Genomic DNA, 27428 nt, shown 5'->3' on the forward strand with positions numbered 1-27428 from the left:
ACCCCTAGGTCTCCCCAGAAGTTGTTTCAGTGTGCCCGGGACATTGTTCTCACGTTTGTTCTGTTGTTTCCAAATCAAGGTTTATTTTTTTAAAGGCTGGCTGGGCTCCTTGGAGGCTGTCAGGACACTACACAGGACGCTAGGAGCAAGGGAGCGATCAGAGGTTCGAAGTGCTATGTGTGGATGGAAAATCTCACTGTGATCATCAGGCAGCTTCTCTGTCATTCTCAGGGAAATAACTCCTCCAGGCAAACTCAGAGATGTCAAGGACTCTCGGTGGGAAAAGTGTACAGAGCCTTTATCCTTCTGTTATGCTGAATTCTGCCCCCGAGTGTGTGAGAAGGACCTTATGCCCCTGAAACCAACATTCCTTTCAATGGGGCCACTAGAGCGCATCCCGAATCATGGGGGCGATGGGGGCGGGGAAGGAACTGGAGGCCAGCGTTGTCCGAAGCATGCCACGCCCTTCCTACACGAAGAGGTCCCAGGGCTTAAAGCAGTGTTTCTTGTGCTTTGGAGATTTAAAGGACACTGAAATGCTACACGTTTTTGCTGCACGCTTGAGATTAAAAGACTCAAAAAAGCACGAAGCAAGTGAGTAATTATTACGGCACAATGACATGTAGCCCAGTGTCTATGAGTCACCCTCCAGTTGTGGAGGACTCATCCCTTGGTGGTGCTTTAGCCTGGTGATTGCTCTGCATACTGCCCTGACTGCACCCATTCATATGCGGGCAGAGGCCTGAATGTCCCAGGAAACGTGCACATTTTACGTTGTTCTTAGGGCTCGGTATCAAGAACTATTTACCAGTCCCAACGAACTGGTTCCTGCAAAGAACAGCTGTCCCATTCTACCCTTGTTGCCCAGCATGTTCAGCTGAGCCGACAGCTGCCTGCGGAAGACTCCACAATGGTTGGGACAGACGAAGACCCCACCCAGACATCCAGTGCCAGAAGTCTCCACTGTCCTCTGTGTCACAAGCTACCACTTCTTCAAGTTTTTGAGTAGTTCCTCACAGAACAACTTCAAGAGGCCAAGGAGCTAGGGAAGCCAAACCATGCTCCTCTGAGCTAAATGTCTGCTGCCTTCTCCTCTTCATATAGTAGATATCACAGGCAGCCTGCTTCTTTGTGTTCACAACAAAGTCTACATTCTGCTCATTGATCACATTTTAACAGCTCAGTGTGCAGTTTGCAACATGCGGGTTGAGTGCCCTTGCTTTAAAAGGTTCAAGGTCATTTCCACAGTGAGGATCCTAGAAATGACTGGGCTTGAAATATCCTAAACCTGGCTTAGGTTCCCCTCCACTCTCCTCTCCCCTTCCCCCTGGAAGAGCCCAATTCTCTCATTCTTTGAGCTCCTTCTCCCTGTTTGCTCACTGAAAGTGAAGGTGGCGAGTCTACAGCAGATGTCCTAAGGGATGCACTGGGAGAGTTCTGTTTGCTTCCATTCCCACCACCTGATCCCACGTCCGCTGCACACCCCATCTCTTTTTGGGGCTCTCTCTTCACTTATTCCTTTCCTCCATTTCTCCTTTATTTCCACCTGAAGCTTAAGTAAGGGAATTGATCTTCGCATGTTAGGTCCTGTGTCCACTATGCAGAGGGTCCTGTGAATTTTCATGGGAGTCCAGCTCCCGTTCTAGGACTCAGGTACGCATTCCATTAGAAAGACTGCCGAGGCAGTGGGGAACTGGCTATCTCAAAGTTTCACCTTTCTTAAACCATGCTGAAAGGAATGCAATAGGGGTGATCTGAGCATGTAACATAAATCAGAAAGATTAGGTGCATTATCTTGTCCAAAGACAAGGTCAAGAACATTTTCCTGGATATTTGTAAGGTAGACAAACTATAGATAATATTATTTCCCCCAGAAAATTGCCACTCAGAGCCTGATAAATCTGTTGCACAAACAAATCACTATCTCTTATTTGTTATTTGAACTCCTTGTTACATCTTTTTTGTTTTTCAGTTTTGGAAATTGGGGCCGGGAACTAGTTTTGACAATTCCATGCCTTCACCAGCACGTTGAAACAAAAAGCTCTGTGAAGAACAGCAGGCAGCATCCACAGCACCATACTTGCAGCAAGCCCTGGAGAAACTGTCCAAGAAATCCCCAAATCCTCAGAGCAGGTACTTCGTTTTGAGGCAAACTTGCTCTAGTCTTTGGATTGCTCATATTTTTAAGAAACTAAAAAAACCAGCAAATGCACTGATCACTAGGTCCCTATGATATGTGCTCCCATTCGACCACATACCTCCCGTTGAGCCTTCCTTCCAGCCTGTCCTTTCACACCAGCGTGATGTGAGTAGTGCAACACTACTATCTATTCTCACTGAAACATGAGCTACAGGCCAGCAGGGGCCCTGTTTCCTGTGACCCGCCACTGTTTCTCCAGAGCCTGGCAGGAGGACTGAGCACACGGCGGACTTCCAAGTACACAAGGGAAGGCAGGCTCTCACGCAGTTTCCTACCTGGGCTCCTTGCAGAGCAGAAGCAGGTCAAACGTAACCTCAGTGATGCGAGGAAACAAAGAGTAGAAAGGAGCCACTGGACTCCGAGCCCAAGAGCCTGCTTTTAGGACCAAGTCTGCTTCTGCTAAATTTCTCTTTGTCTTGCCGTTTTCATATCTTTCAAATGCAGTTGCTGTAAGGAGAGCAGTTGACAATCCCTTCCAGCTTTCAAATTCCAGGTTCTCACTGCTGCGGTGTGATAAATGGTTCTTCATGCATTTAACGAGTAAGAAATGTCAGTATTACTATTGTCCATGATGCTGGAAGGACCAAGCAGATCTTGGTGTCAAGATGTTGAGTCTATATTACTTTTCAATTAAATTATATCACTCAGCTACCTTCCTTCATGTTGCTTCTTTGAAATGTGAAAATATGCCATTTATTTTTTTGAGGGAACATGTTAAAAAGGGAGCAAAATAAATGTGCTATTCTGGCATGGTGGATATTAAATTTCATGGTGACTGTTACATTTCAGAACTCAGTCATTTTTACCTAATTTATCTACTGCAACGTTCATGTGGGCTTCATGAGGCCAGACAGAGCCTGTTCCCAAGAATAGCCAGATCCTGAGAATATTAACCAATAAACTCGGCTGGTGATAAAACTGGTCACAGTGTAGACTGTAGCATAGTCTCCCTATACATATATGTATTTAAGATTATAAAATAATTAAAAGATAAAATACAAAAATTATAAAATAAAATAAAAGGCTCAGCATACAACTCACCTCATTGTCTGACCTCTTGCTTTTCTCTCTGGCCCTTTCCCACATGAGCTAAGGTTCAAGACCCACTGAAGACCTGTCCATCTTGACATGAACCTTCTTGCCTATTTCACACCTCCTACCATTTGTATTAGTGTTTCTCCTGCCTCAAAAGTTCTTCTTCCCCAGACTCATCTGGCAAATTCTTACCCATAATCATTCTAAGATCAAAAATCACCTGCTTTGTGAAGTTTTCCTTGAAACCTCTGAGTTCACAAGGGCAGAGACAGCCTCTTATTTAACTTTAAATGAAGAATATTTAGCAAATGATGCCAAAATCAGGTGCCTGAGATATGAATGAACAATAACTAGCCAAATGTTACATCTCTACCTCTTTTTCGTAGTGTACTTGGTAGGAATAAAGGAAGCAACTTATTACATAAACCACCTTCTTCTACTTGGAATTCTGCACTAGCATGTCTGAAGTTTTTGAGACCTAGCTGTCTTTGAGTTATTCAAGCAAAAAACAAACATACAAAACAAACATCTGAACAATTCTTGACAGCTGAAAAATGCTTTTTTTAGAGAGCTTAAAACGCGACAAATGTTTTTTTTTTTTTAACAAGTTATTCTTTTGGAGCCATAAGAATTTTTTTTAAGTTCTGGGTAATTTTCAAAAAGAGTTCTACATAAGTGGAGTTAATTTGAAAGTCCCATTATGTCAACTGGCTACAGAATACTTCTGGAGTTGGAACTCTGTAGAATCCTCCTGGTAAAAAATTTAAAGTGCAAGAAAATAACGAAGATTTTCTCCCATGACTTACAGACAGCGCACATCAAGCTGAGAAATTTTACTAGAGGGGTTGAATAGCTCTCACAACGCAGCAAATTCTTAGTTAACTAAAGCACAGCATACTGGAAACTTCTGTCAGAACCAGTATTTGGTAGACTCAGCTTTTAAAAGAGAAAGCCAAGCACAAGAAAATGAATTCATATTAGAAATTCTATATAAGTGGGCTTTCCTAGATATGGTCTGAGGTCATTACACACCTGGTCCAGATGTATGATTGGCATTTTATTTATTCAAAAATATTTATTGAGCATCTACTATATGCCACACACTGTTCTAAGTTCTAGAGACACAGAAGTGAGTAAAAGGGACAAAAATCCATGCCTTTGTGGAGTTTCAATTTTATTTGAAGGGGGGCATAATAAACAAACGTGTTAAAGTATAGCCATGCGGTGCTATGAAACCATCCGCCACATGAGCAATGGTTCAGGATCCTTCTGCTTCTCAGTCTGTTTTGGTTGGAGACTTAGGAGCAGAGGGATTGGTGGAGGCATTTCTCTTCTGGGCTCCTATTTCTCTATTGTGAGTAATAGTGGCTCTGAATTACCTATTAATTGTCTTCTTCTTCACCTGAATCTGAACTTCACCAGTGAAGGACTCTGTTTCTTTTGTTCTTATAACTTCAGTGCTAGAACATGTGACCCTCCTACTTGAACTCTCCTCCTTTGGCTTCTGGAAGCCATACCCGTTGAGGTCATTTCTTCCAGCCTCTGGTCCTCCCTCATTTTTTCTACAACCACATTTTTTTGTGCCCGAACATAAAATGGTGGTTCTCAGAGTTCTGCTCAGTTCTTTTTAGATTTTTAGCCTTGTCTCAACGATTTCATTAACACCCTACCTTTGTTTCCAATCTGTCTGATGATAACCTCCCTAAATACTTCTGCAGCCTGGATCATTCTCCAGAGCACTAGAACCTGTGATCCAGGCTGCGCTGAGGTCGGCTGACGTGGATGCCCTACAGACCTCTCCGAGTCCACGTCGCTGAAGGAACTATCATGGTTCCTCCCTCCACTTGTTCTGCATCCAATGTTTCCGACCTCACAGATGGAGTCATGAGTGACCCAAGCCAGCAACCTGTGTTTTGGATTCCCCAAACTCTTCCCCTCCTCTCCGCCTATGATATATAAATTGTCCAACTCCTGTAGAGTTGACATTGCTAACATTTTCAGAATCTCTGTCCACCTCTTCTCTGTTATCCCCTACAGCCACCAGATGAGTTTGGCCCATCATCTTAGGTATCTTAATTATTGCTACCTATTACATACCTAGATCCTGAGAAGCAAAAATAGACAAAGTCCCTGCTTCTTTGGGATTTTGGTCTGGTAATTTCTCTCTGGCCTCCCTGCCCCTAGTATTGTCTAATTCAAAACCATTCCCTCGGCTGTACAGAGTGATTTGTCTAAATTCAATTCTGATCCTGTTACTTCTCTGCACAAAACACTTCAATCAGTTCTCAAGAAAACCTTAAATTTCTTAGCAGAAAATACAAGGAGGCCCTTCATAATGGACACTGTTTTTCTTCTCTAGACTTATTTTTGGCTGTAATCCCAAAAGCTATATTACGACATACAGAATCCCTTGCAATTTCCCTAATGCTGCATGTATTTTCTCTTACTTCTAGAAACATGCAGTTCAATGTGTCTAAAGAAAAAGCTCCCAACAGGGTATAGACAGACACAGCAAGCCTCTGATACCCCAACTGCATCTGTGTTTACTGCAAGGCAAACCTCACTGTACTGCCATCTCTTTCCTCCCCAGACACTGGCCTGGCACTGGGCATCGGTCTCCTAACACTGGACACGCAGGCAGCCCCTTAGCTAGATAGAGAAAATGCCCCTGGAGTGCTAAGTATCACAGCTCCTAAACCAAAATTTAATTATGTGATGTCAGTAATTCTCCTGTCTTTTTGGAGATCATATTTTAAAACTTACAGAGCTACAAAGAGCCACCTATTACCTACAGCAACACCTTTTAGGCCAGAACAGGGATGATTCACTCTAGAACACTTCAGTTTGCATAATTCTCTCTGCGGGCAGCATGGAACTTTGTCTGTAATAATAACATCAGGATCCACATCCACCCCCACGCTCCTACTTCATCCCAGAGTCCCACCTCCTTCTGAACTCGTACCGGAGTCACGCCACAGACCGTCACGGTCATGCCGCGGTCTGCCAGTGCCCGTGTACACTTCTTCCGGGCCCCTTCCCCGCCTCTCCTAGAGAGGATGTCCGCCCCAGCTAGGCATTTTTCTATAATTATTCTGAGGCATGTTAAATGGAAAGGAAATGAGCATCTTTAAGTTATTTTTATTCACCAAATGATATTTCTTCCCCATCTACACTGCCCTCATCACAAGAATAGGCTGCATGGAAGATATGGAGAGTGGGCTCGGGGGAGTGTTGGTCAAGATTAAGTTTGGATTAGGACAAGTGAGGGTCATATCAGGAGGAGAAGAAAATAGCTTCCACTCAGCATACATCAGGGTTTACTTTTCTTCCCACTAGTGTATCTTTTCCCTTTGGACATTGGTTTCCTTTGGCTTCAATTTTTAACTTGTATGAAATGATTGAGAAACCAGGCCATTCGTTTTTACTATCCAGTCACTTCTTCCTCAAGAAATACTGAGCCTCTTGATGTTCCTGAGAAGTTTACAACAAAGATGATCATTACCCTCTGGAGATACCCTTGTGTTAGCGGAGAGAAAACCAGACGTAATTATGGGAATTTTGACTTAGGTAAAAATTAGCAAGTGACTTTGGGCATGTCATTTCAGGTGTGTGGATACAAGAGCATGGGCATCAGAAATTGTTTAGATGCCATTATTATCAACTCACTTTGGGTCACTCCTTTTCATTGTTCTCTCATGAACACAAATGTTAAGCTTATGTCACTGAGAGTGTCAATAATTCCCAAACTATGTTGACGCCTGTTTTTGAAAATGAAAATGGCCTCTCTTTTTAAGTCAGTTTACATACAACCCAGTTAATAGACTACCATGTCTGACCAACCCTTTCTGCTATTACTGTATTCTGAAACACATGCTACGAACCCGTACTTTCTCCTTTCTCATCTCTCTGCTGATGGGGCAAAAGTGGGAAAGATTCCGTAGGCCGTGCCCATGTGGAGGCTCACAGTTGTTATCACAAGCTACAGGGCAAACAGGAAGGGCTGCACGGGGCTGTGGGAACGTGCATCCCAGGGGCCCACCATTAGCTCCCGAAATTAGCTGCACCATTACCCCAGGCACAATGAGTTGTCAACAAGGGTGACAGAGATCCTAGGAGCAACTTAATGAACCATGTTCAGTTTTACTATAACAACCATGTGTACGCAGACACGCATGACCTCACCCTGAGCTGGACATATGTTTATTTGCAACAAGGTCTGCTGGGTTGGTTGATATATTTTAATAATGGAAATGTGATTACCAGTTATGACAACAACATGTCCTTCTCAGCACATTGCCCCGTTAACCTTATCCAGGTAGTCCAACCTGTCAATAGATCCCTGAGGGACACGTATTTAAACTATCTGTTAATTGTGGCTAGTCTTTGTTCCTATGGTATAAAGCAATATACGTGTCAGAAAAATACTAGAGATTGAATTTTAGAAAACAACCTTATGAATTAGAAAATTGTTATTGTCATAATGTAAGGTAACATTGGCCAATTATGAATTTGTCAGATATTAATTCATTTCTTAAACCATGCAAGATTTGGTTTCTGCTTGGAATATAAAACTCATTTTTCTTTTATTATCTTCTATGATATCTGACTCCCAAAACTGCTCAATAAATACTTAACAGCTTTTAAAAGCCATTTTAGGAAATACAAAACTGAAGAGCTGGTGGTCCTTGTTTTCAAGGAGCTCATAGTGTAAGTCAATCAGTGGTTTTCAAACCTGGCCCAACACCAGAATAACACTGGGATCCAGAGATGGGGCTTGAACATGTGTAGATGGTAAAGTCGCACTGGCAATTCTGATGCACAAAATCATTGCAACTGATTTAAGCTTAGTTCTAAAAATGATTACAACAAAATAGAAATAATAATAAACACAAGAGAAATCTGTAATATTCATGTTAGAGGAAAACCACCTCAAGATATCTGTCGCAACATGGCCATATAACTTTTGGCAATTAGTGTACAGAATTGGCATGTGCACCAACATCCACTGAAAAATCCAAATCATAATAATAAGCTCTACTACAATAAGATTATATTTAAAGTAACCTTAATTGGTCTCAGTAATGAAATCTCTTCCTAGGAAATTAGGTTCTCAAAGAGGATTATTTACTCTCTTAATGTAGCAGAGTACCATTGAGTGTCCTTACAAAACTATTGCCATTAATAATAATATTGAAAGTCAACATTTATTGACTTTGGTCCATTTACTATGGACCAAACACTGAGCTAAACACCTTGTGTGATTATCACATTTATGCTTCACAGTACCTTATAAGTGTATTTTTATCCCCATTTTACAGAGGAAGAACAGAGGCTCAGAGAATTTAAGGAACTTGCCTAAGATCACACAATGGCAGGTGACAGAGTCAGGACAAGCTCAGCTCTTTGTCCAAAGTGAATGCTTGAGCTACTGGAAACATGAACGGTACTGGAAACATGAATCAGACGCCTTACTGGAATGAATAAGAGAATCTACCTCACCCATGCCCCGGACGGAGACTCAATAAAGGAATGAAGAAATGAATGGACAGACAGCTTTGCCTCTCTTCTGGAAGCCACATCTCAGCAGGAGCAGTTAATTTTAGCTCTACAGTTCACTACAATTTTTGTTTAAAAGATCAACATGATACAAAAGTAATAGAGTTAAAATTGATATTTCACTTAATTGACTGTTTTAATCTTAAACTAATTATCACAATTGTAATATACAAACTCTTGAATCACCAGAGCTCTCACAGGTGCAAATGAAAAGCTAGAGACAGAGGCGGTAGCTCTTTGGTCAAGCCACCAAGCAGAACACCACATTTATTTTTATGTGGGCATATTAGTTAGGGCGCTGACCAAAGGGGATCACCTGAAAATTGCATTGCCTTTTCCTCTGTTGCCGAGGCATCAGGAATTAAAATGCGTTGCTTAAGGACCAGTGACAGTCCTTGAAAGCCATTTTCAAATGTTGGGGGAAGCTACTCTTCCAGCAGAATTTAATGTTGTTTGTCATTTGAAATCCCCAAATTTAGAAGTAGAAATAAACATTTTCTTCTCTTTCATTTTGCAGGTGTTAGTAAATATGTGATACTTTCATATTACTGTTTTGGGTTAGTTGTGAAAAAAAAATCATGTAATTTCAGAACTTAATCATAAACAGCTCAAAAGACAGAATAATGTGCAGAATGTAAAAAAAAAAAAGAAAGAAAGAAACTCGCTTTGCCATCAGACCTGTTTGAATCCCAGCTCCAGACACTGTAAGAGCTGAGTAAGTCTGGGTGAGTGGGTTTTACTTTGCTAAGCTTCATTTTTTTCCCACATATAAAATGGAAGCGAAACTATCTCATCATTCAGTTGTTAAAAGGCCTAAAATAAGAACATATACATGGGTCTGTTATAGTCATTCGAAATCTATTATTTCTCATTCCAATCCCTTCACCTTCTAGTTGAGAAAGTTAAGGTTGAAAAAAGACATCCTGAAAGTCACACAAATTTGAACCTAGGATTATGGATGCCACTTGCACTATTTAAAATAATGCATTAATTTAAATAATAAAGGATTAATGAATTAAGTTTTAAATGTCAACATTTTACTTCACTTTCCACAGCTTATCATTTCCCTGGTATACAGCAAGTTTTGGTCCACTAAGGCTACATATAGTTCATTACAACCCTGCATAGTCCAGAAAGGAAATTGGATAATCATTTGGTTTAGGACCATTTTTTAATAATGAGCTACCAGTAACAGGTCAGGTCTCTCAACAATTGGTGTTGATGAACACCTGTTTAGGCATTTCTTCCTGTTTTGGTAATGATTCAAATGAAACTAATGGTTAGACTTTAGACACCATAAGATTAGATTTCCGTGACAAAATGTTGTGATACACATGTGCTTAGAAATTGCCATTGTTACCATAGAATCAGATTATTGATGCTAGAAGAGGGGACAAAGATTGGTCAGTACTTTCATTTTACAAGATCAGGAAACTGAAGGCAAGTAAAATTAAGTGACTTCCTCCAGCTTACACAGTTAGTAAGTGGCAGTGTTGAGTGGAGAAACCAGGTCCACACCTTCTTCTGATTCTTTGTAGCACTTAGCACCCTCAGCGGGGATAAACCGGTGAGCATGTCTCTCCCCTAGAAAGCGATCACCTGGAGGGCCAGGGATGGGGTCTTAGTCACTTTGAAGTCCAGGCAATTAGCAGAGACTCATAAAATTTCTGTAGATATCTGTTGTTCGATTTAAGTAACACAAATGATAATAAATATATTTTCAAGAATCAAGAATAGTTTCTCATATATTATGTTATTCTATGACCCTAAAGTAGAGGGGTTTTCCTTTTAGAACGAACATCCCAGGACGTACAAGCTGCGGGTGAGCTCCATTCAGAGCTGTTACCTGTGAGGATGATTGCTCACTTATCTCATCGATGGTGCTGTGACTCAACATCTTGCATGGCTCCACTATTGAAATTGCCTTCAGAGTACATTCATGGGGCACATAAGAAAAATCTATCTCATTATTGCTCCACTTGGATGTTGACTCCACATAACATCTATCAGCTTTGTTCACCCACGTTATTTACTAAATTTGTCTCTGAATTAAGTGTAGGTTGTTCAAAATCCAATTCACCTTGAAAGGATAAAGATTACACCCCCTTCCACGAAACTTATCTAAAATTGCTTCAGCATCACTTAAACGGATAATTCAATCCCCAAGGTGACTAATCTAAAGGCAGCAGATGCTGGAATGTATAAACTTGGGCATATTTATTTAAACATACACACAAAAAAGCCATAGGACTAAATATTTTGTTTCCTTAACCCATGGGCAGTTAAGCCGTATCATCTGCTTAACAAGAAAAAAATTAAGACCCAGGAAAAGTGACTTTCACGGGATCTTTTGTGCAGTGGCTGCTCTCGGCTAGCGGTTTTCCACCAGGGGGAGTTTTTCTCTCTCACGCACACACCTGGGGGGTGACCATTTGGCAAAACCTGGAATCACTTTTGACTGTCCTGCCTTGGGGCCGGGGGATGTGTGGCTGGAATCATGTGGTAGAGTCCAGGAATGATGCTCAACACCTTGCAACGCACAGGACAGCTCCCAGAACAAAATTATCTTGTCCAAAACATCAGTTATTCTGAGGTTGAGAAACTGAGTTCTAGGCCGAGAATCCTGACTCCCTGTCTCTTCAGTGGCCCTCATTAATGTCGCTGTGACTATCCCTGTGTCCTCATGTTTCCAAAAGTAAAAGTATCTACCTGTATTTTTTCTTTGGGGATAAAAGAGTAAGTTTTCCATGCTATCTTGCCTCTTGAATATCTCCCATTGCCTCAGGCTGTTTTACCAAAAGATACTAAATTGTCACAGAGGTTGCCTGGAGATGCATTTGGCATCTGAGACATCTACTTGGCAGGAACGTGAAAGCAACTTAAAATGTGTGTGCTCTTCAGGGTGGTGTGCTAGTCCCACCTCACATTACTACATCTCAAAGACAGCGGAGGCGAGACCAGCTGGGACTTCCTGCTCTAGCGTTCTGGCATGTTGCTATACATTTGCCCCTTCTCACTACAAAACTAAGAAGGAAGAGAGGAAAAAGCAGTGCCAAGGCCAGGGATTCTTGTCCAACGGTTGCTTCTCTGTGTCTTTCAGAAGTCCCCGAGGTAGCTCCTTGCTGTGAAGTTCATTCAACAAAGGAAGGAAGGTCCTTCCTTTGGTAGGTACTTTTGATCATAAAGGATTAAATCCTGGCATATATACTGCACTGGACAGAATGTCCAGTGTAAAAGCATTTTTTTTCCCCACCTCAAATTTTTGAAATAAAACATGTAACATGTAGTTATCCAATTTTCTCAGAACTTGCTGAATTGTGTGGTCAAAAGAGAACCCTCTCACATAATGGTTTTGCTGACACCAATAAGCACACAAAGTGTTGAACGTCTGTGGCTGGTCCATCAAACCTCCATGGAATTCTTACTTGTTGGCCTAGTCTGAACCTGATTGTCTGGAAATGTTTCCAAAACCAAGCATAATTTTCTATCTTGGGAAAGATGCTTTGTAACATTTTTAATTGTCACTGGTTAGACAACCACAAAGTAGATTGCATTTGAGTAGAGAAGGTAGACGTGCTCTTGATATGTGAACCTAACATTACACTGCCGTGAGGAAAGGAAAGGCAGCAAATGTTACTGTGTTGTTGTCCTGAGAGACTGGAGAAGTCACTTTTGTCATCTTCCCTTCCTTGGAGCCACTGTATTAAATCTACAGGTCAGAAAGTTACTGCTCAGTCGCAAATTCTGTCTTGTACCATTCGTAATTGCCTCATATAAATCTCACATTCCAAAGAGATCGCTCAGAAACCCCAGGACAAGGATCATGAGTCAAGATTTTATAAGACACTACACCACGTCTCTCCTGTCCCCACTCGAAGCCCATAGCATGGACCTCATACATTCTCATTGTTGTTAGATTCTTATGCTGGGACCCTGGGGAAAACTACTTTGGTCAACTTTAACAAAGAGAAATGAAAATTTTCTGAAGTTGTAACATAAATAACATCCTAGACACCCTGTGGGTTATGTTCCTTTCTTCCCCTCTCCACCCCACCATCTCTAAGTTCTCTCTGAATTTTTTCCAAGAATTGTAGAAGAGCAAAAGCCCCCAAATATTCCAGAGATAAGTCATGCAACATTGGGAAAGAAGGAAAAAAAAAAAAACCAAAACCTTTTCACAACTGCAACAGCCACAGAAATCAGCCTCAAGAAAAACACTAATGAAAATACAAAGTCTGGAGAAAGCAAAAAGAATGTAAATGCATGCAACTAGGTGCAAAAGTACCACATGAGGTGTATGAGCATTTTTCCCTCTACCCTCCACTGGAAGATAAGAGAGAAGGCTTGCGAAACTCTCCTCCTGAGCAGAAGTAAACCAATGTCCTCTTCCAGGTGCTGAGAGAAGACAGGGTTTCTATTTATTTTCATTACTTCTTCCACTCTTTACAACACACGCACACACCCATACACACAAACATACACATTTTCATTTTAAAGCAGGCTGCCTAGTGGTAAGTTGGAGCAGAACCTGGTGGATCATTTAAACAGCCTTTATATGCACAGCCCATGTCACAGACACCTCAAAATGTCCCTGCTCACACGGTTCATGGCACCAGGAGCCTCTCAGATACAAGGGTCCGTGGCCATGCCCTGTCTGGGGGCTGCCTGAACACACAGGTGCAATGTAAGCACACACGGCAGTGAGCTGTGTGTTAATGCAGAGGTGTGATAAGAAAACATGTAGGAATGCACATGGCAGCCTGCTTTGCTTGTGAATGACAGTGAGTCAAGTTCATTCAATAGCCCCTTAACCTGTAAATGTAAAACTGAGACCAGAATCAAACTAAGTTTTCAGGCCTTTTTTTAAAGCAATAGAGTCAGCATGTCTTCCTCGAATCCACATATGATATGTTAACAGACTGACCTTAGATTGAACTGTGCACTCAGCCAAATTGCTTGGCAACCTATTCAAAATATTATTACAAGTATTTTATTTAGAGAAACAGGCAATATAAATTAAATCCTTCAAAAATGAACTCCCAATATATGAAAGATGTATTTCCATGAGTAATCTTCCATAGCATTCTTGTTATTTATTTCCATGACCAGTTCATCTTTGAACCTGAGCTAAGTCATATTGGTAACAGCTTTTCTGTTCAGTATTCAGTTAAGCAGCAGCTACACGGTGAATTCACTCAGTTGCTACAGGCCAAATCTCACATCCATTTCCAAAGGGCAGCCTGGGCTCTTAGCATCCGCTAATGAAATCGCACGTTCCAGTCTCACTGCCACATCCGCTCCATCAGGATGGGATGTCACAGTCGACAGACAACTCAGAAGCTGCTTTTCTTTTAACAGCTGAGGCCACAGGAAAATAAGTGACGTGGGGGTGAGAGGAAGGGGTATTGGAAAGCAAAAATCCAAGCTATACTTGTGATTTCTGCAAATAAAAATCAATTATGACAAGCAAGTCTCTGGCTATTCCCGTCTAGTCACTTTCCGTACTTTAAAATAAGTTAATTAGCGAAAGGCTGCAATCCCAGGCAACACAGCAGCGGCCTGGGCGCTCCACAATGAAGCCAGATAATAGTGTCTGCAGGCGGCACATGGAGTGTTTTCTTCTGAAATCCTCTAAGGCCAGATAGTCCGGGAAAATTTCATATTTCTAGCTTTATTGTTCCCGTTATATTGAAAATATTAGGGAAGAAAACATTGTATCAACGGAATGGGATACGTCATAGACCACAGTGCAGGGGGAGGAGGGTGTGTGGGGGTGGGAGAGGACTTAAGGGGGATAAATGGTAATGGGAAAAGGGACAATGAAAAGCTGCAATGTCATTGTCTGGAGTGGTGTAAGTTAGCTAGGGAAGATTTTTGTTACAATGTTGCCAGGTGGGGCACACTGAAAGCAACTCCTCGCCCTTTTTATGGCTTGACAGAGAGGACTGGATTTACAACACCTCACTTAAATAAGCATTTATGTGTGTCGGAGTCACTGTAGGTAATCAATCGGTCAGTCGCTCAAAGGTGCATCTACAAGTATACCCAACACAAATGAGCATTCAGGGGTGCCCGTGGAAACAATGTCCACAAAAATATGCCTCCCCCAACAGAAAGGGCAAGAAAAGCCTTCGGGTGGAAGCAGGACCACCTTCTGCTTCTCTGAGCCCCGACGAGTCGTGAAACCTTGGGAAGGACCCTGGGATGTTCGCAGATATCGAAAGACAAACAAGTCCCTTTACAAAGTGCTGTGTTTTCACATTTCTTTCGCGCCCTCAACCCCTTCCGCCTCCATCCCCAGCAATTCTTTATGCTTGTTAATGACGTCCAACCCTTGTCCAATGAGATAGGAAGAAACAAACGGAAGATCACAGAGAAAAAAAATGTGAAGTTAATTATCGATATGGCTCAACCGGAAGTTTACATTTTCAGTAGACAAGCCCTCGGCTAGTGGCGCAGTGACTCTCTGATTTGCCTCCTTATCCCAATGGCCTGGGCTTCTGCCTGGAAACAGCCTGGACTGTTTCAATGAGAAAAAGAACAACAAAGAAAAAGCACATGGACAGCTTACTTCCCATCAGGGCTTCCAACCAAATGGAAACGATGATATATCTTCCTTCACGTTGCACCGAAAAGGGGACGAGAAATTAAAAAGCAACCTCTGACCTCCGGAAGCTGGCCTGACCCTCACAAACAGCCAGGCTATTCTCCCGTTGGAAACACGCAACCTCCCAGAACACCTCCGAGGCTACTCAAGATGGAGAGACAGTGAGATTGGGAAAAGGATGCTTGATGCTGTCGTCCCGGCCAAACACAAGATCACCCACAAAAGAGTGAACATTTACCTGTCTAGACTAAAATGAACGGCTGGGGCTTCTTTACCCATCATAGTTTACCCTCTGTCTAGCCCTACGGATAAGACCTTCCGAGAGACCCGGCTAAAGAATTGCCCTCGCTTTCTGACTGCATCCAACCTACAGAGGACCTCTGCCTCCCCCAGCCTCCCCCAGCCTCCCCCAGCCACCCACCTAAACCCTGGTTCTGGAAGAGGTTCCTTCCATCACCCTCTCCCGGGGGTCTCATGGTTCCCCCGGTCCATCTGGGCTCTCCCTCGCTGTAACGGGGAGTAAACTCGGCATGTTCAATGATCCGTTTGGGTCTGGTGGTCCGGCAGTCACAGAACACTTACGCCCTCTGTCTCCCCTGTGGAAGGTCAGAAGGTCTCCCCAGAGCGGGGCCTTGTCCGTGGAGGACCAGCCTTGCCCTCCCCTCCAAGGAGCCCCGCCTGCAGGGGGCGGACGGGCGAGGGCCTGCACGGCCCAGGTCCCTGCTCTTCTACTTCCGGACTCAGACACCTCTTATTGGCTCATCTACGGACAATTCATTTTGGTTTGTTTCCAATCCCAAACAACCCGCCCTGTCCCTTCATTTGCCGGCTGATGTCCCCAGTCATGACCTGACTGACTAAACATCCCTGTTACATGGACTCTCCACCTTTATTCCCTCTGACCACCCCCACTCCCCCACCCAATCAACCCGCCTGCTCTTAGCTTTCTGTGAGTGCCAGCTACAGACTAGGCTAGGTCCTTCTCAGACATTAAATTCAATTTGCCCAGTAAATTCTGCATAAGAAAACCGACACCCAGAGAGGATCACTAAAATGGGTAAACTCTAGCCTATGCCATGCTTTTCAGAAAAATATATGTATTCTCTCCCCCCCCCCCCCCCGACACATACACACACACACACACTCACACTCAGCAGGCACTGAATGGGTGTTTGACTTCCCAACAGCTTCAAACTCTCTCTAGTCTTCAGCTCTCCTGACACAGGCAATAAAAGGTGCCTGCCCGGATTTGCCTTTAATCTTACAACATCAGCAGAACGAAGGAGAGAGCAAGCTTGTATGTGCACGATTGTTTCAAAAATTCTTGGGTCAGAAGTTGTTACAACAGAGGGAGGTACAGACAGCCCTCCCTCTCGCCGACCCCAGCAGGACCCAGGCTGACGCCAGTCCTCTGTCACAAGGCCTCGTGGTTGGAAGTTGCTGTGGAATCTTCTTTTTCACTGTTGGAAACCAGGCCTAGGAAAGCAGGTGGGTTGCAAAGTACTGCAAAGTCCACTGGTTTTGGTGGAAGATACTGAGGCTGGAAGTTGCTAAAGCTTCTTCCGTGGGAATGGGCTTCAGAGCGCAGGGAGAGAAGACGCCCACCCCGGCAGCCTTTGCTCACGCTTCCGCAGCGCGGCAATCCCAGAGCCCAGCCACAGGACGATGCATGGCAGAGAATGGCTGAGGACCATTTTTCTGGAAATCAGTGATGAGCAGACCTACCTTAGCAATAACGCAAGCAAACTTGAGCTTAAATCTGGCAGGGCCCGTGGGTAAAGGAGTCATAGCTCAGATTAAGGAAAAATTTAAGGAAACAGATTTCAGGGGTAAGGAAGGAACTGATAAATCTTGAGGCTGACACTCTCCAGATTTCTGAAAGACAAGTTCATCTGTTGGTGGGTCGGTTGAGGACTGCAGACATGAGCAACGGTGCTCAAGGTGAGGCCACCTGCCGTCTGTTGGAAATGAAAAACTTTGAGCCACGGAAGCCTGAATTGGAAGCTCTGGGGAGCATTGTTCAGAAATTCACATTTTAACAAACCCTCTATGAGCTCTTTCCAGTTGGCCAAGCCTCGGGCTAGGAAAAAGGTTACTTTCTGGAGCGTTCTTTCAATTTCCAAGCCAGGCTCCTCTTTCCAGAAGTTCAGAAACCTAGATTCTGAATTTCTCCCAGCACTGGCTCATAGCACCACCTGAACACACTTCTTAAGCCCTTCTGATTGGCAGCGTCTTAAATTGCAAATTGGAAATAACACCTATTGAACACATGAGGCCTCCAATAAATATATGTGGAAGAAACAAATCTTAAGGTGAAAGCTTCTTGTAAACAGTGATTATTCTAATGCTGGTTTTCCATGGTGTCCTTGATAGCCTCTCTCTGAAGGCATACAGAACTTAAGGAGACAGCCTCCAATTTCACTGGATAGCTGAATAGACTGGTGCACCATCGGCTGCTCTAGTGCGCTCACTTATTTGGGGACAGGGCCTGGGGGACAGAGGCAGAAAGCTACCCTTCACGGAGACGTGCTCTCACGTCACCGTGTAATCTTTCAACCCATCTCTCAGCGACATTTCTCCTGGCTCCCTACAGCTGCTGGGATCACTGAGACTGCAGGCAGATGACTTCCGAGACACCAGCCCCACCCCTGCTGGGCCCAGGCGATGACGGGTACATTGGGCAGCAGAAGTGTTGTTTGGGGTGTTGCGGGGAGCTGGGGTGTGTTCCGATGAGAAAAATAGAGTCCATTGCATTTGTGAGGCAGAAAGAAAGAGAGGCCACAGAAGGATGGCCTAAACTCAGGTCCGACCTCTGACCCTCAGCCAGAGCCCCAGGTACCCCATCACATCGTGCACGGTGCAGACTGAGGCCAGCTCGCCTTCCATGTTGGTCCCCGCACCTGATGTTTTCTGCCCCCCGCACCCCTGCCAGTCTTCCTGTCCACCCCTGTCCTCATCCTTCCCTGGCGTGTGGGGGGCAGAATTCTGTCTCAAGCCAGGAGACCTGGATTTTCATCCCATTTTTGCTGCCAGTTAGCTCTGGGATATGGGTGATTGCTTAGCATTCCTCTGGCCCGTGTCTCGTACTCAATGGAAAACAGTTAATTGGGCAGCAAGCAGAAGGCAAGGAGAACTGAACCCGGTCACCTCTAAGTTCCCTCCCTTTCTACTATTCTGTGGCAGTGCAGGCCTGGGGGCCCCTGCCACCGTCCCACCTTCGTTTGCTTTCTTGAGACAAGGCCCTAAACTTCACAGCTGCTCTCCTCACAGCCTTGCCCACCCCAACTCCAGCGCACTGACCTGCCCAAATCCCTAAAGTGACTTCGCCCCCAAAGATGACAGATAATGGGTTATGTGCACCCACTTCTCAGAAATGCAAATTTTCCCTAATTTGCAGAACAAGCATGAGACATGGAGTCAAACAGACCCAATACCTACCGTGTGAGGCTGCAGGAGGATTAAATGAATATAGTGCCTATAAAGCACAGTGCCTGGTAATGTGAGCTCAGCAAGCGTGGGTGCCTCCCTTCCCCCACCTGGGTCGTACTGGTGCTTATTAACAGCCAACCACATCCTGGAAATTCTGCCTTGCCTCCAAGGCCATGCCATAATCATGAGAGGAAGTGGGTCGGGCTACAGCATGTCCAGCTCCAAGGGACGTCATTCACACAGAACGACACGGTGCATGGTATCCCCAGGACTCGGTCAGTAGTGCCGAAAGGTCAGCATCTTTTTCTTTTCTCTCCTCCCAACCACTTCTCTCTGTTTCCAACCCTGGACTGGTGAGTTACCTTCAGTATCTTCTCCCCTTGTTCCATCTGTATAATTTATTTCATCTCACTCCCTGAGGTCCACTTCTGATACAGCCACTTCAATACCTTCCTAACACAGATGGGATTAAGCTAGGAGCCCCCAGGTTACATTTAAAACCCTGCATGATCTTTCCCTTTGCCTTTCCAGCGCTCACCTCTCATGTTCCTTTACATCTCGCTCTGCTCCGGCCAGGCCTGATTTATGTTCCCCAAGATTTCCTGCCTCTGTGTTTTTCCCTTGTTCCCTCAGTCTGGGAAGCCATCCCCATCGATCTCTGCCAGTCACAATCCTGTCCTTTCTTCAGAGCAGACCAAGATCTTTCCAGATATCTGTCTCCTGTAAGTCACCATAGGCCTTGGTCTTTAATCCTCCCATTTTTAGGTCAGGTATGATCTTGTCCTTTTTTTTTTTTTTTTTTTTAAGATTTTATTTATTTATTTTAGAGAGATCAGAAGGGAGGGAGAAAGAGAGTGAGAGAAACATCGATGTGCACTGAGTACATTAATTGGTTGCCTCTCACACACCCCTATCTGGGGACCTGGCCCACAACCTAGGCATGTGCCCTGACTGGGAATTGAACCTGTGATGTTTTGGTTCACAGGCCGGCACTCGATCCACTGAGGCAAGCCAGCCAGGGCTGGTCTTGTTTTCTCAAACCTCCTTGATGCTTGTTGAGAACAGGGGCATCCTACTGATTTTGTTGTGCTCACAGCACGCACTTACTGCAGAGCTTTGCTCACAGGTGCTGCTTGTACTAAATTGAACCCTCCACCTAAATACTCTGCCAATGTCATCAAGGTGTTGCCATATAATGAGAGGAAAACACTTGTCCAGTCACCACTTTGGATTCTCATAGGCAGCAGAAAGCTAGAGTAGGACACTGGCTTTGGGACTCTGTATCTGAAGTCACACACTGTGTACTGCGTCGTGAGAAGAGTAGGCATCCAGATGTGTCTGTTTTATGAATAAACACAAAAAATGGAGCAAACTGGATATAAATCTTGAATCCACATTTTCTTAACTCTGCTCTGTGGGTAAGTTGCTTAACTTTCTAAGGCTCCATTCTTTCATTTATGATGGTGTGGCTATCCTATCTGGGGGAAGTTTTGTGAATATTAAGCCAATCAATGCTTACAAAGCAGTTAGCATAGCTGAACAGGTAGAGAGTACTTGAAATAGCTTATTGTTGTTAATCATCACTATCATCTAAACTGTTTGCCTATATAAATATTGTCTGAATTAATTCAACGCCAATTTACTTGCAAAAACGCATTGCTCCTTAAAAATTCTGGCAGGTGGTCTGACAATTTTTTTCAAACTAAAAAAATCTATAATTTAATAAACTTCCACAAAGCAGGGAAAAACTTGACTCAAGTTGCACACCTTCTTTTTAAGAATGTGTGAATTCCATGGGGGTGAGGTGCAAAAGCTGGTGTTTGACAAATAAATTAAAAATAGGCCTTTAGGAAATAAAATCTGCGTCTCTTGGCATTGCTACACTATAGGAAACGCATCTGCAGGCTCAGGAACCAGTGGCCAGGCTGAAAGCTGTGCTACCGAAATCTCATTTCCCTGAGAGCTGCCCATACCTTCAAACACAGTTTTCCAAACGCAGGTGCTCAGAGTTTTGTCAACCCAAAAATTAGACATCCATAAAAAGTTTTTAGAGAGACTAACCAAATATAGGATCTTAGAATTGTAGGAATTAGACACTGAAAAGGATCTGGGTGATAATCTAGTTCAAACTCTCAGTTTCGCAGATGAAAATACTTAGGGCCCAGAAAGGTCTTAATGGAGCCTCGTGAGGTTCCCGTCAGTGGCCGAGGGGAGGCCGTCACATCTTGCGGTGCTCACGTGGGATTCTGGAGCGAGCGGCTTAGTGCAGCCCCAGGAGGCAGAGTCTCCTCGCAGGCGTTTTCACTTGAGGGGGAAAGTGAGGGGATGTGTTCCTGGGGAGTCAAGGGTTCATTCACTGACTGCCTGAGGTATGACAGTCACCTCGCAAGGCGCCATGCCACCAACTGCTGACAATGACTTCCCCCTAGAGGCCCCCTCCAGAAAGCTGAAATGCAGGAAAACAAGACAAAACCAAACCTCCGAGTTTCACATTAACCCCAGAGGCTTTGCGACTGGTTTAAAAAGAGGTCTTTCTAGTTTTTCTGAGGCTGAACTCCGTTGAGAACACTTACAGCACAAGTATCATGGCTGTGTCTACATACAGTTGCAAGTATTTTTTATAACCCTGGACAGAAAAAAAGTTGATTCTTCCTGTATAAACTCTTTGTTTCTATTTTTTAAATTCTTTCCTCACCCACTTCTCTTTCTCTTTTCAATGATACAGCTCTATTATTCCAGTCATAAAAGCCAGAGGCAAGTGAGAAGTTCTGAGTTTGAGCTGATGGCTAAGGCAGTTTTTAAAAATAGGTTTCATGGGCTGTTAATAAGTGTGGCCTCAAAAAAGAATAAGTGTTTAGAAAATACTGCATTAGTTATCATTAAACAAGATTCACCACTAAAACCCTTGTTAGTGCCTTTTATATGCTAATACGAATTGTGAATCTCGGGAGAACTGTGTGGCTATAACACATAGAAACATTTCACGTACTCTCCTAACTTATTTGATATTTCCCCCTCAGATCATCCTTAGCATTGTACTAGAGCACATATAACCAAAAAGCAGTTCATCTTATAACTTGCAAAGTCCTAAACTTCATGAAATGCCATTAAGAGAGAAAAGTGAGAGTTGTTTATTCCTTAGGTAGATTTTCCTTAACTTCCCAAAGGCTATTCCCTACACCGGTAAAATCAGGGTTTGGCTCTTAGTCAAGTGCAAAGCAGGCATGTTGTATGAAAAGGTGTGTTTTCTAAGAGCAACAAAGTGAAGCCGGAGGGGCCCAGGAACACCCCTTTCATGCTCAGTCTGCAAACATTAGAAAAGCTGCTGCTTCCCTTCCAGGTTTAGAGAGAATGGAGGAAGTGGGAGCTGGCTGCTCCCCAAGCCCCGCCTGCCTCTTTTCCTCCTCTGGTGAACCCTCAGGGATTCCTCAAAATCTGGGAGCCCTATGGGGTAATGTTGAAAACAACACATTCTTATGTGTATATAATATAACTCCCTCATTTTTAAGTGTATAAGAGAAGTGGTAAGTTGTTATTTGCTAGGACAATTAACTTTAGTACAAAAAGGTGCTCAAAGCCTTTGTATTCTACCGAAAACTTTGGTGAGACTAGCTGAGCGAAGGCGTGGGGCCAGGAAAGAGGTGAAGAGTTTGGTGTCATAACTTAGGGAAGAGTTTGGGGTCTTCAAGGCCATGTAGGGTAGGGGAAGAAAAGAGATGAGAAAAAGAGAAGGAGAAGGAGGTGAAGGAATGGGAGCTGGGAAGAAAAGTCGTATAGATGCGGTCAGGGGAAGGTCATCTAGGCTGAAGATATGTAATTACAAACAAGTCTAAAATTCAATTTTAAATTATCTGCATTGTTCAGATGCTAAATCATCCCCAGTCTCCTTGGGTCCTCAGTAAAATCTCAGAACCACATGGAATTTAGGTGAGAAGCAAGTTGCATGACTCAGGTTACACAGAGCGGGATATGGAAACGCCACGTGGGACAAGCAATGCATAATATGATGTATGTATCCCAGAGGCAGCAGGAACTCATACCACATGGATGTAAGAAATCTCAGGGAAGGTCTTATACTTGCGTAGGGTGCCCAGTGAAGGGTTAGGAGACTTAATTAGATCTTAAGAAACAGGGAGGGCCAAGTTAATATCTGAATAACAGAAGGAAGTTAGGATTTTCTATGGAGGAAACTTTCCACTGCAATGTCTCGTGACTTTGACTGCCAAAAAAGTGCCAATAACCGCCAAAGGAGCTGGCCTGTATTCCTACGGTCAACTGGCCACATAAACTCGAATGCCTTACCAGCATTTTCAATCTAGCGACCTTGACAATATCTTCCCAAGGTCCTCCTCCAATCCCCATGTCTTTGTTTCCTGCCTCTGTGGATGTCTTTATCACCCCTGCTGCTTCTCGGGAAGAAATCTTGTCCTCAGATCTTTCCTCCGGTTCACACCACATAGCTTAATAGCTACTGAATCATCCTAATATTGCTGTTTGCATAAACTGCCTTGCCCTTTACTCACTTCCTCGGTTTAGCTTGCATTACTTCGCTCAAACAGTTCTAAGCACCTCCTACCTGCTCCCTCTCTCCATGTCCACCCTCCAAGCTGTGCCAGTTACTGATCTAAAGGCAGACCTGATTAAATCATTCTACGAGTGCCTTCCCCTTGCTCACAGGATCAAGTTCCCTGCCGCTTGGCTAGAAGTGTTCTTGCAAGTGTGTTTCTGCCCCACTACAAGCCTCAACTCCCACAAATTCCCACCCTACATGCTGTGCTGTAAGGCCACATGGACTATATTCACCTACAAATCTTTTCTCCTCATCTTCTAGTCTTTTCCTACAATGACCTTGAGTCCAAGCAAAGCATTTGTGCTTTGTCCCCTTACCATAATTCAAAGTATCAAAGTTAAAGATAAAAGTTCTGATAGAACTTGTCTTTTATCTTCAGATGCTATTTGCATTGTTTCATACTTTAAGTCAAAAGAATAAATAATATATACACGTTTTCATGTTCAATCGCACTCATGGGAAAGAGCCACAGAGATCTTTGGTGATTGCAGGTATAATTATACTTCACATGCCCAGCTGGACTTGACAATGGGAAGCCCACTCTCTGGAAGCCGATCCTTGCTTATGGTGTAGTGTAAAGGCATAGAATATGGCTTGAGGCTTTGTTTCATCACTCATTGTCCAAGTGAGCTTAAACAAAACCTACTTCTTCTATGAACCTCAATTTTTATCAGTAAGAGAGTATCTACTTCCCAGGGCTGTTATATAGATCCAATGTAACTAAATATGTAAAAAGACTCTGCAAACAATAGAGAAAGGGCTTTGTAATCTATAGATTGCTGCACAAGTGTGAAAAGTGTGCTATGAAAAGAGAACTGGACATGGAGTCAAAACACACGGTGCCATGGGTTGATCTTTGTCCTATAAAGATATACTGAAGTCCTAATTCCACAAACTTGTACGTGTAGCCTTATTTGGAAACAGGGTGTTTGCAGATGTAAGCAAGTGAAGATGAGAGCATTGGAGTAGACGTTAACACAGTATGACTGGCATCCTGAGGAGAAGGGAAGAGAGACACCCGGAAAGAACGCCAGGTGAAAACGGAGGCCGAGACTGAAGTGACGCACCTACAAGCCAAGGAACACCAAGGATGGCCAACTGTCCCCAGAAGGGAGGGGAGAGGTATGGAAAAGACTGCCCCTCAAAGCCCTCAGAGGGAATTAAACCTGCTGACACCTTGATTTCAGAATTCCAACTTCTGGACCTCACAGACAATAACTATCTTTCATTTTAAGCCACTTAGTTTGTGGTGCTTTGTCATGGCAGCCCTGGGAAACTAATAGACATGAGTATGAATTTTAGCTCTAGCACCCACAGGATCCATGAATGCGGGCTCATATGTTTAACCTCCCCCGACCCAGCAATGTTTTAAAGGCACTCACCTTTCTGTGATTGTTTCTCTGAGGCCACTGGCCACCCCTTTCACCACAGTGCTAGCTTTGGGGGTCAGCACCACCTGAGATATAAAAAACGAGCCCTTCTTTCTTCTCTCCGTGATGGACGCCTGCAGGAACTGAATCAGTTTTTCCGGGTCTGTGGTGTTGGCCCAGGGGGCGGGCATCATCTGCCCAGGCCAGAGGAAGGGCACCTCCAGAGCCACGGGGCTGTGGTAGAAGACCAGCACTTGGTAGTCCTTCTCCCACAGGTACTTGAGACTGACTTCCTGTGCGAAAATCGCCGGGCACATTTTATTGCCATAAATGTCTTTCAGCATCTGGACCAATTTTTCATGGTGATATTTCTGCATCCCATAAAAATGGTTGAAGTCCAAGAACACTACCTCCTTATGGTGATCTGTGAGGAACGCATTGATTTCCTCAAGGCCCTCATTGACTTTGGCGCTAAACAAGCCATGAGCAAAGTAGAGTTCATTGTCGGGGTCTCTGGGCTTGGTGGAAATTCGAAGATCGAAATAACGGATCCCAGCCCCTAGCTGACCCGTGAAGTTCATCGTCTGAGTGGCTAACCATTTCCGCATCAGCTTTTTGGCCACAGTTCCAAAAACAGAGACAAAATTCTGGACAGTTTCTGGCTGTTCAGGGCCAACTGGAGAAGCTTCGTCAATGTAGAAACTGAAGGAATCGTGAGATCCTAGAAGAATGACAAGGCACAGGGTGGTTACATTTCAGTCCCTTGTGCTCCCCAACTTCCCTCTTGCAATGTCTGCATTGCTCCCTGAAAGGAGCCAAAGGAAATACTAGGCAATATTTACCAAGTTCATCCTCATATTTTAAGAAGGTTCTTTTTATAGCCTGGCATAGTACAGTGAGTAAATTAGTTGTAAAGTGATAAAAATTCCTTCTGATAGTGCTTTAAAATTCAAATGATCATCTTTTACTTCTATAAACAATTTAATGTATTTTTTTTGGATTGGTTTTCCATACAGTGACCCTTCAAAAATAGGATCTAAGGGCACCCACCAGTTCCTAAATACTTTGTCTATAATGTTGCCCCTGTTCTTCATTTTGGGTTGATTTGAATCCTGAAAGGTTTCGATTAAAAAAAAAAAAAAAAAAAAAAAAGAAGCAGGCCTTTTCACAGGCAGATGATCAGTATGAGACCTGTTAACTCATATACTTTGGAAAACACAAGAGGTCACAGGGTAGAAGAAAAGGGAAATAAGGAAAAAGGACAGTCCAATGCTGAGATATTTAACATTATTTCTGAACGTGCACTTGGGCACTTGTCAACCTAGGTAAGGCTACAAGTTAACACACGTGAGAGCATTGAAAAAATTAACTAATTGGCCATTTTCTTCACAGATATTTCCTCTCAACATCTCTTTCTGGAGTTGGCTTCCAAATTTAAAAGAATTTCTTCCTAGGAAGAACGAGGACAAGCTGTTTATTTTTCGCAGTTACAAATATTAAAACTCCATAAATGTAGCCATGAACATGTGCATGGCTTACCTGTAAGTACAGAACGCCATTTAAAACATTATTGGACCCAATAAAGATAAATTATTTCAAATTTTATTTTATTTTTTAACGCCTCCTTTAATTCTTGGGCATGACTGACTAAACAGGTAAAATTAAATTAATGAACCCTGGACTTTCCATGCATCGGAAAGGGCAGATGCTGTCATTCTCCACCTGTCCCTCAGGCTCCCTGCCACCTCGGCGCCCCACTCCTGATTGACATTCCTTGGGGTGCGCCTCTTCCGGGGTCTTTACTCCCTCCGCCCACACGCACACACGCACACACATATGCACACACATGCACACAAAAACCCACCCACAGCCCTCTAAGTTTATCGTCTATCACCGCATGGCTTTTGTCTAACAAGCTTTTGGAAGCGGTTTTTTTTTTCACTGATGCAATATTTATCAACGTCTACACTCCATATTTACCTGAATCTATATTTACCTCTACTTGTATATATCCATATCTAACTATCATCTGTATCTACGTCTATATGTCTAGCATTAAATGGCCCATAGAAATCATAAGAATATGGGTTTCAGGCAGCACAGTAGGTTGTTAGAGAAAATATTTTGAAAAATACTTTGATGCCTTGCAAATCATAACGTTTAAGATTTGGAACAGATAACTCCTCAGAATTATGATTTTTTCCAAACAATGAAAGATAACCCAAAAATACAGAATGGCGTGTTTAATTTAATCTGGAACTGTCTGATATAGTTATCTTTAGTAGATTCTATGGGAAGAAAATGTGAGCACTTTCTAAATCTGCAGAACTGGCAGTTTGGATCTGGCACTGGCAACATTTGATAGGGATTGAAACTGCTGTATATTGATTCAATAATTGCTATCCAGTCAATTGCTAATGTAAATTGAGAAACAAAACAATCTGTACTATGGCTGGATATACAGGGAGAGTATGTTTTAAATACATAGGTGAGTTTAAGAAGAGTTATAATTAAGTAATCTAGGATTAAAATAGTTGTAAATAAATAAACACTCAAAACAAGAGCTAATTTATAATTTAAAAAAAAATTAAGTTAACTTCCAGGTATACGGGAAAAGGTGGATGAGAGTAATTGGTTACTTCTGTAATCTAGAAGAAGACG

The 27428-nt window shown here is 43.3% G+C and overlaps 1 protein-coding gene across 1 annotated transcript in view; it reads right to left on the minus strand.

Annotated features, from left to right (window-relative positions):
* Window positions 1-27428, minus strand: part of PLCXD3 (phosphatidylinositol specific phospholipase C X domain containing 3) — a 144704-nt gene that overhangs the window by 29187 nt on the left and 88089 nt on the right. The window contains exon 2 of the mRNA XM_054583976.1: window positions 24780-25488. Within this exon, the coding sequence (XP_054439951.1) occupies window positions 24780-25488 (709 nt within the window). The remainder of the gene's footprint in view (window positions 1-24779; window positions 25489-27428) is intronic.

The sequence above is a fragment of the Pteronotus mesoamericanus genome, unplaced genomic scaffold (assembly GCF_021234165.1).
Source record: "Pteronotus mesoamericanus isolate MK-2021 breed Mesoamerican mustached bat unplaced genomic scaffold, CSHL_Meso_final contig_75, whole genome shotgun sequence".
Classification (NCBI taxonomy): Eukaryota; Metazoa; Chordata; class Mammalia; order Chiroptera; family Mormoopidae; genus Pteronotus; species Pteronotus mesoamericanus.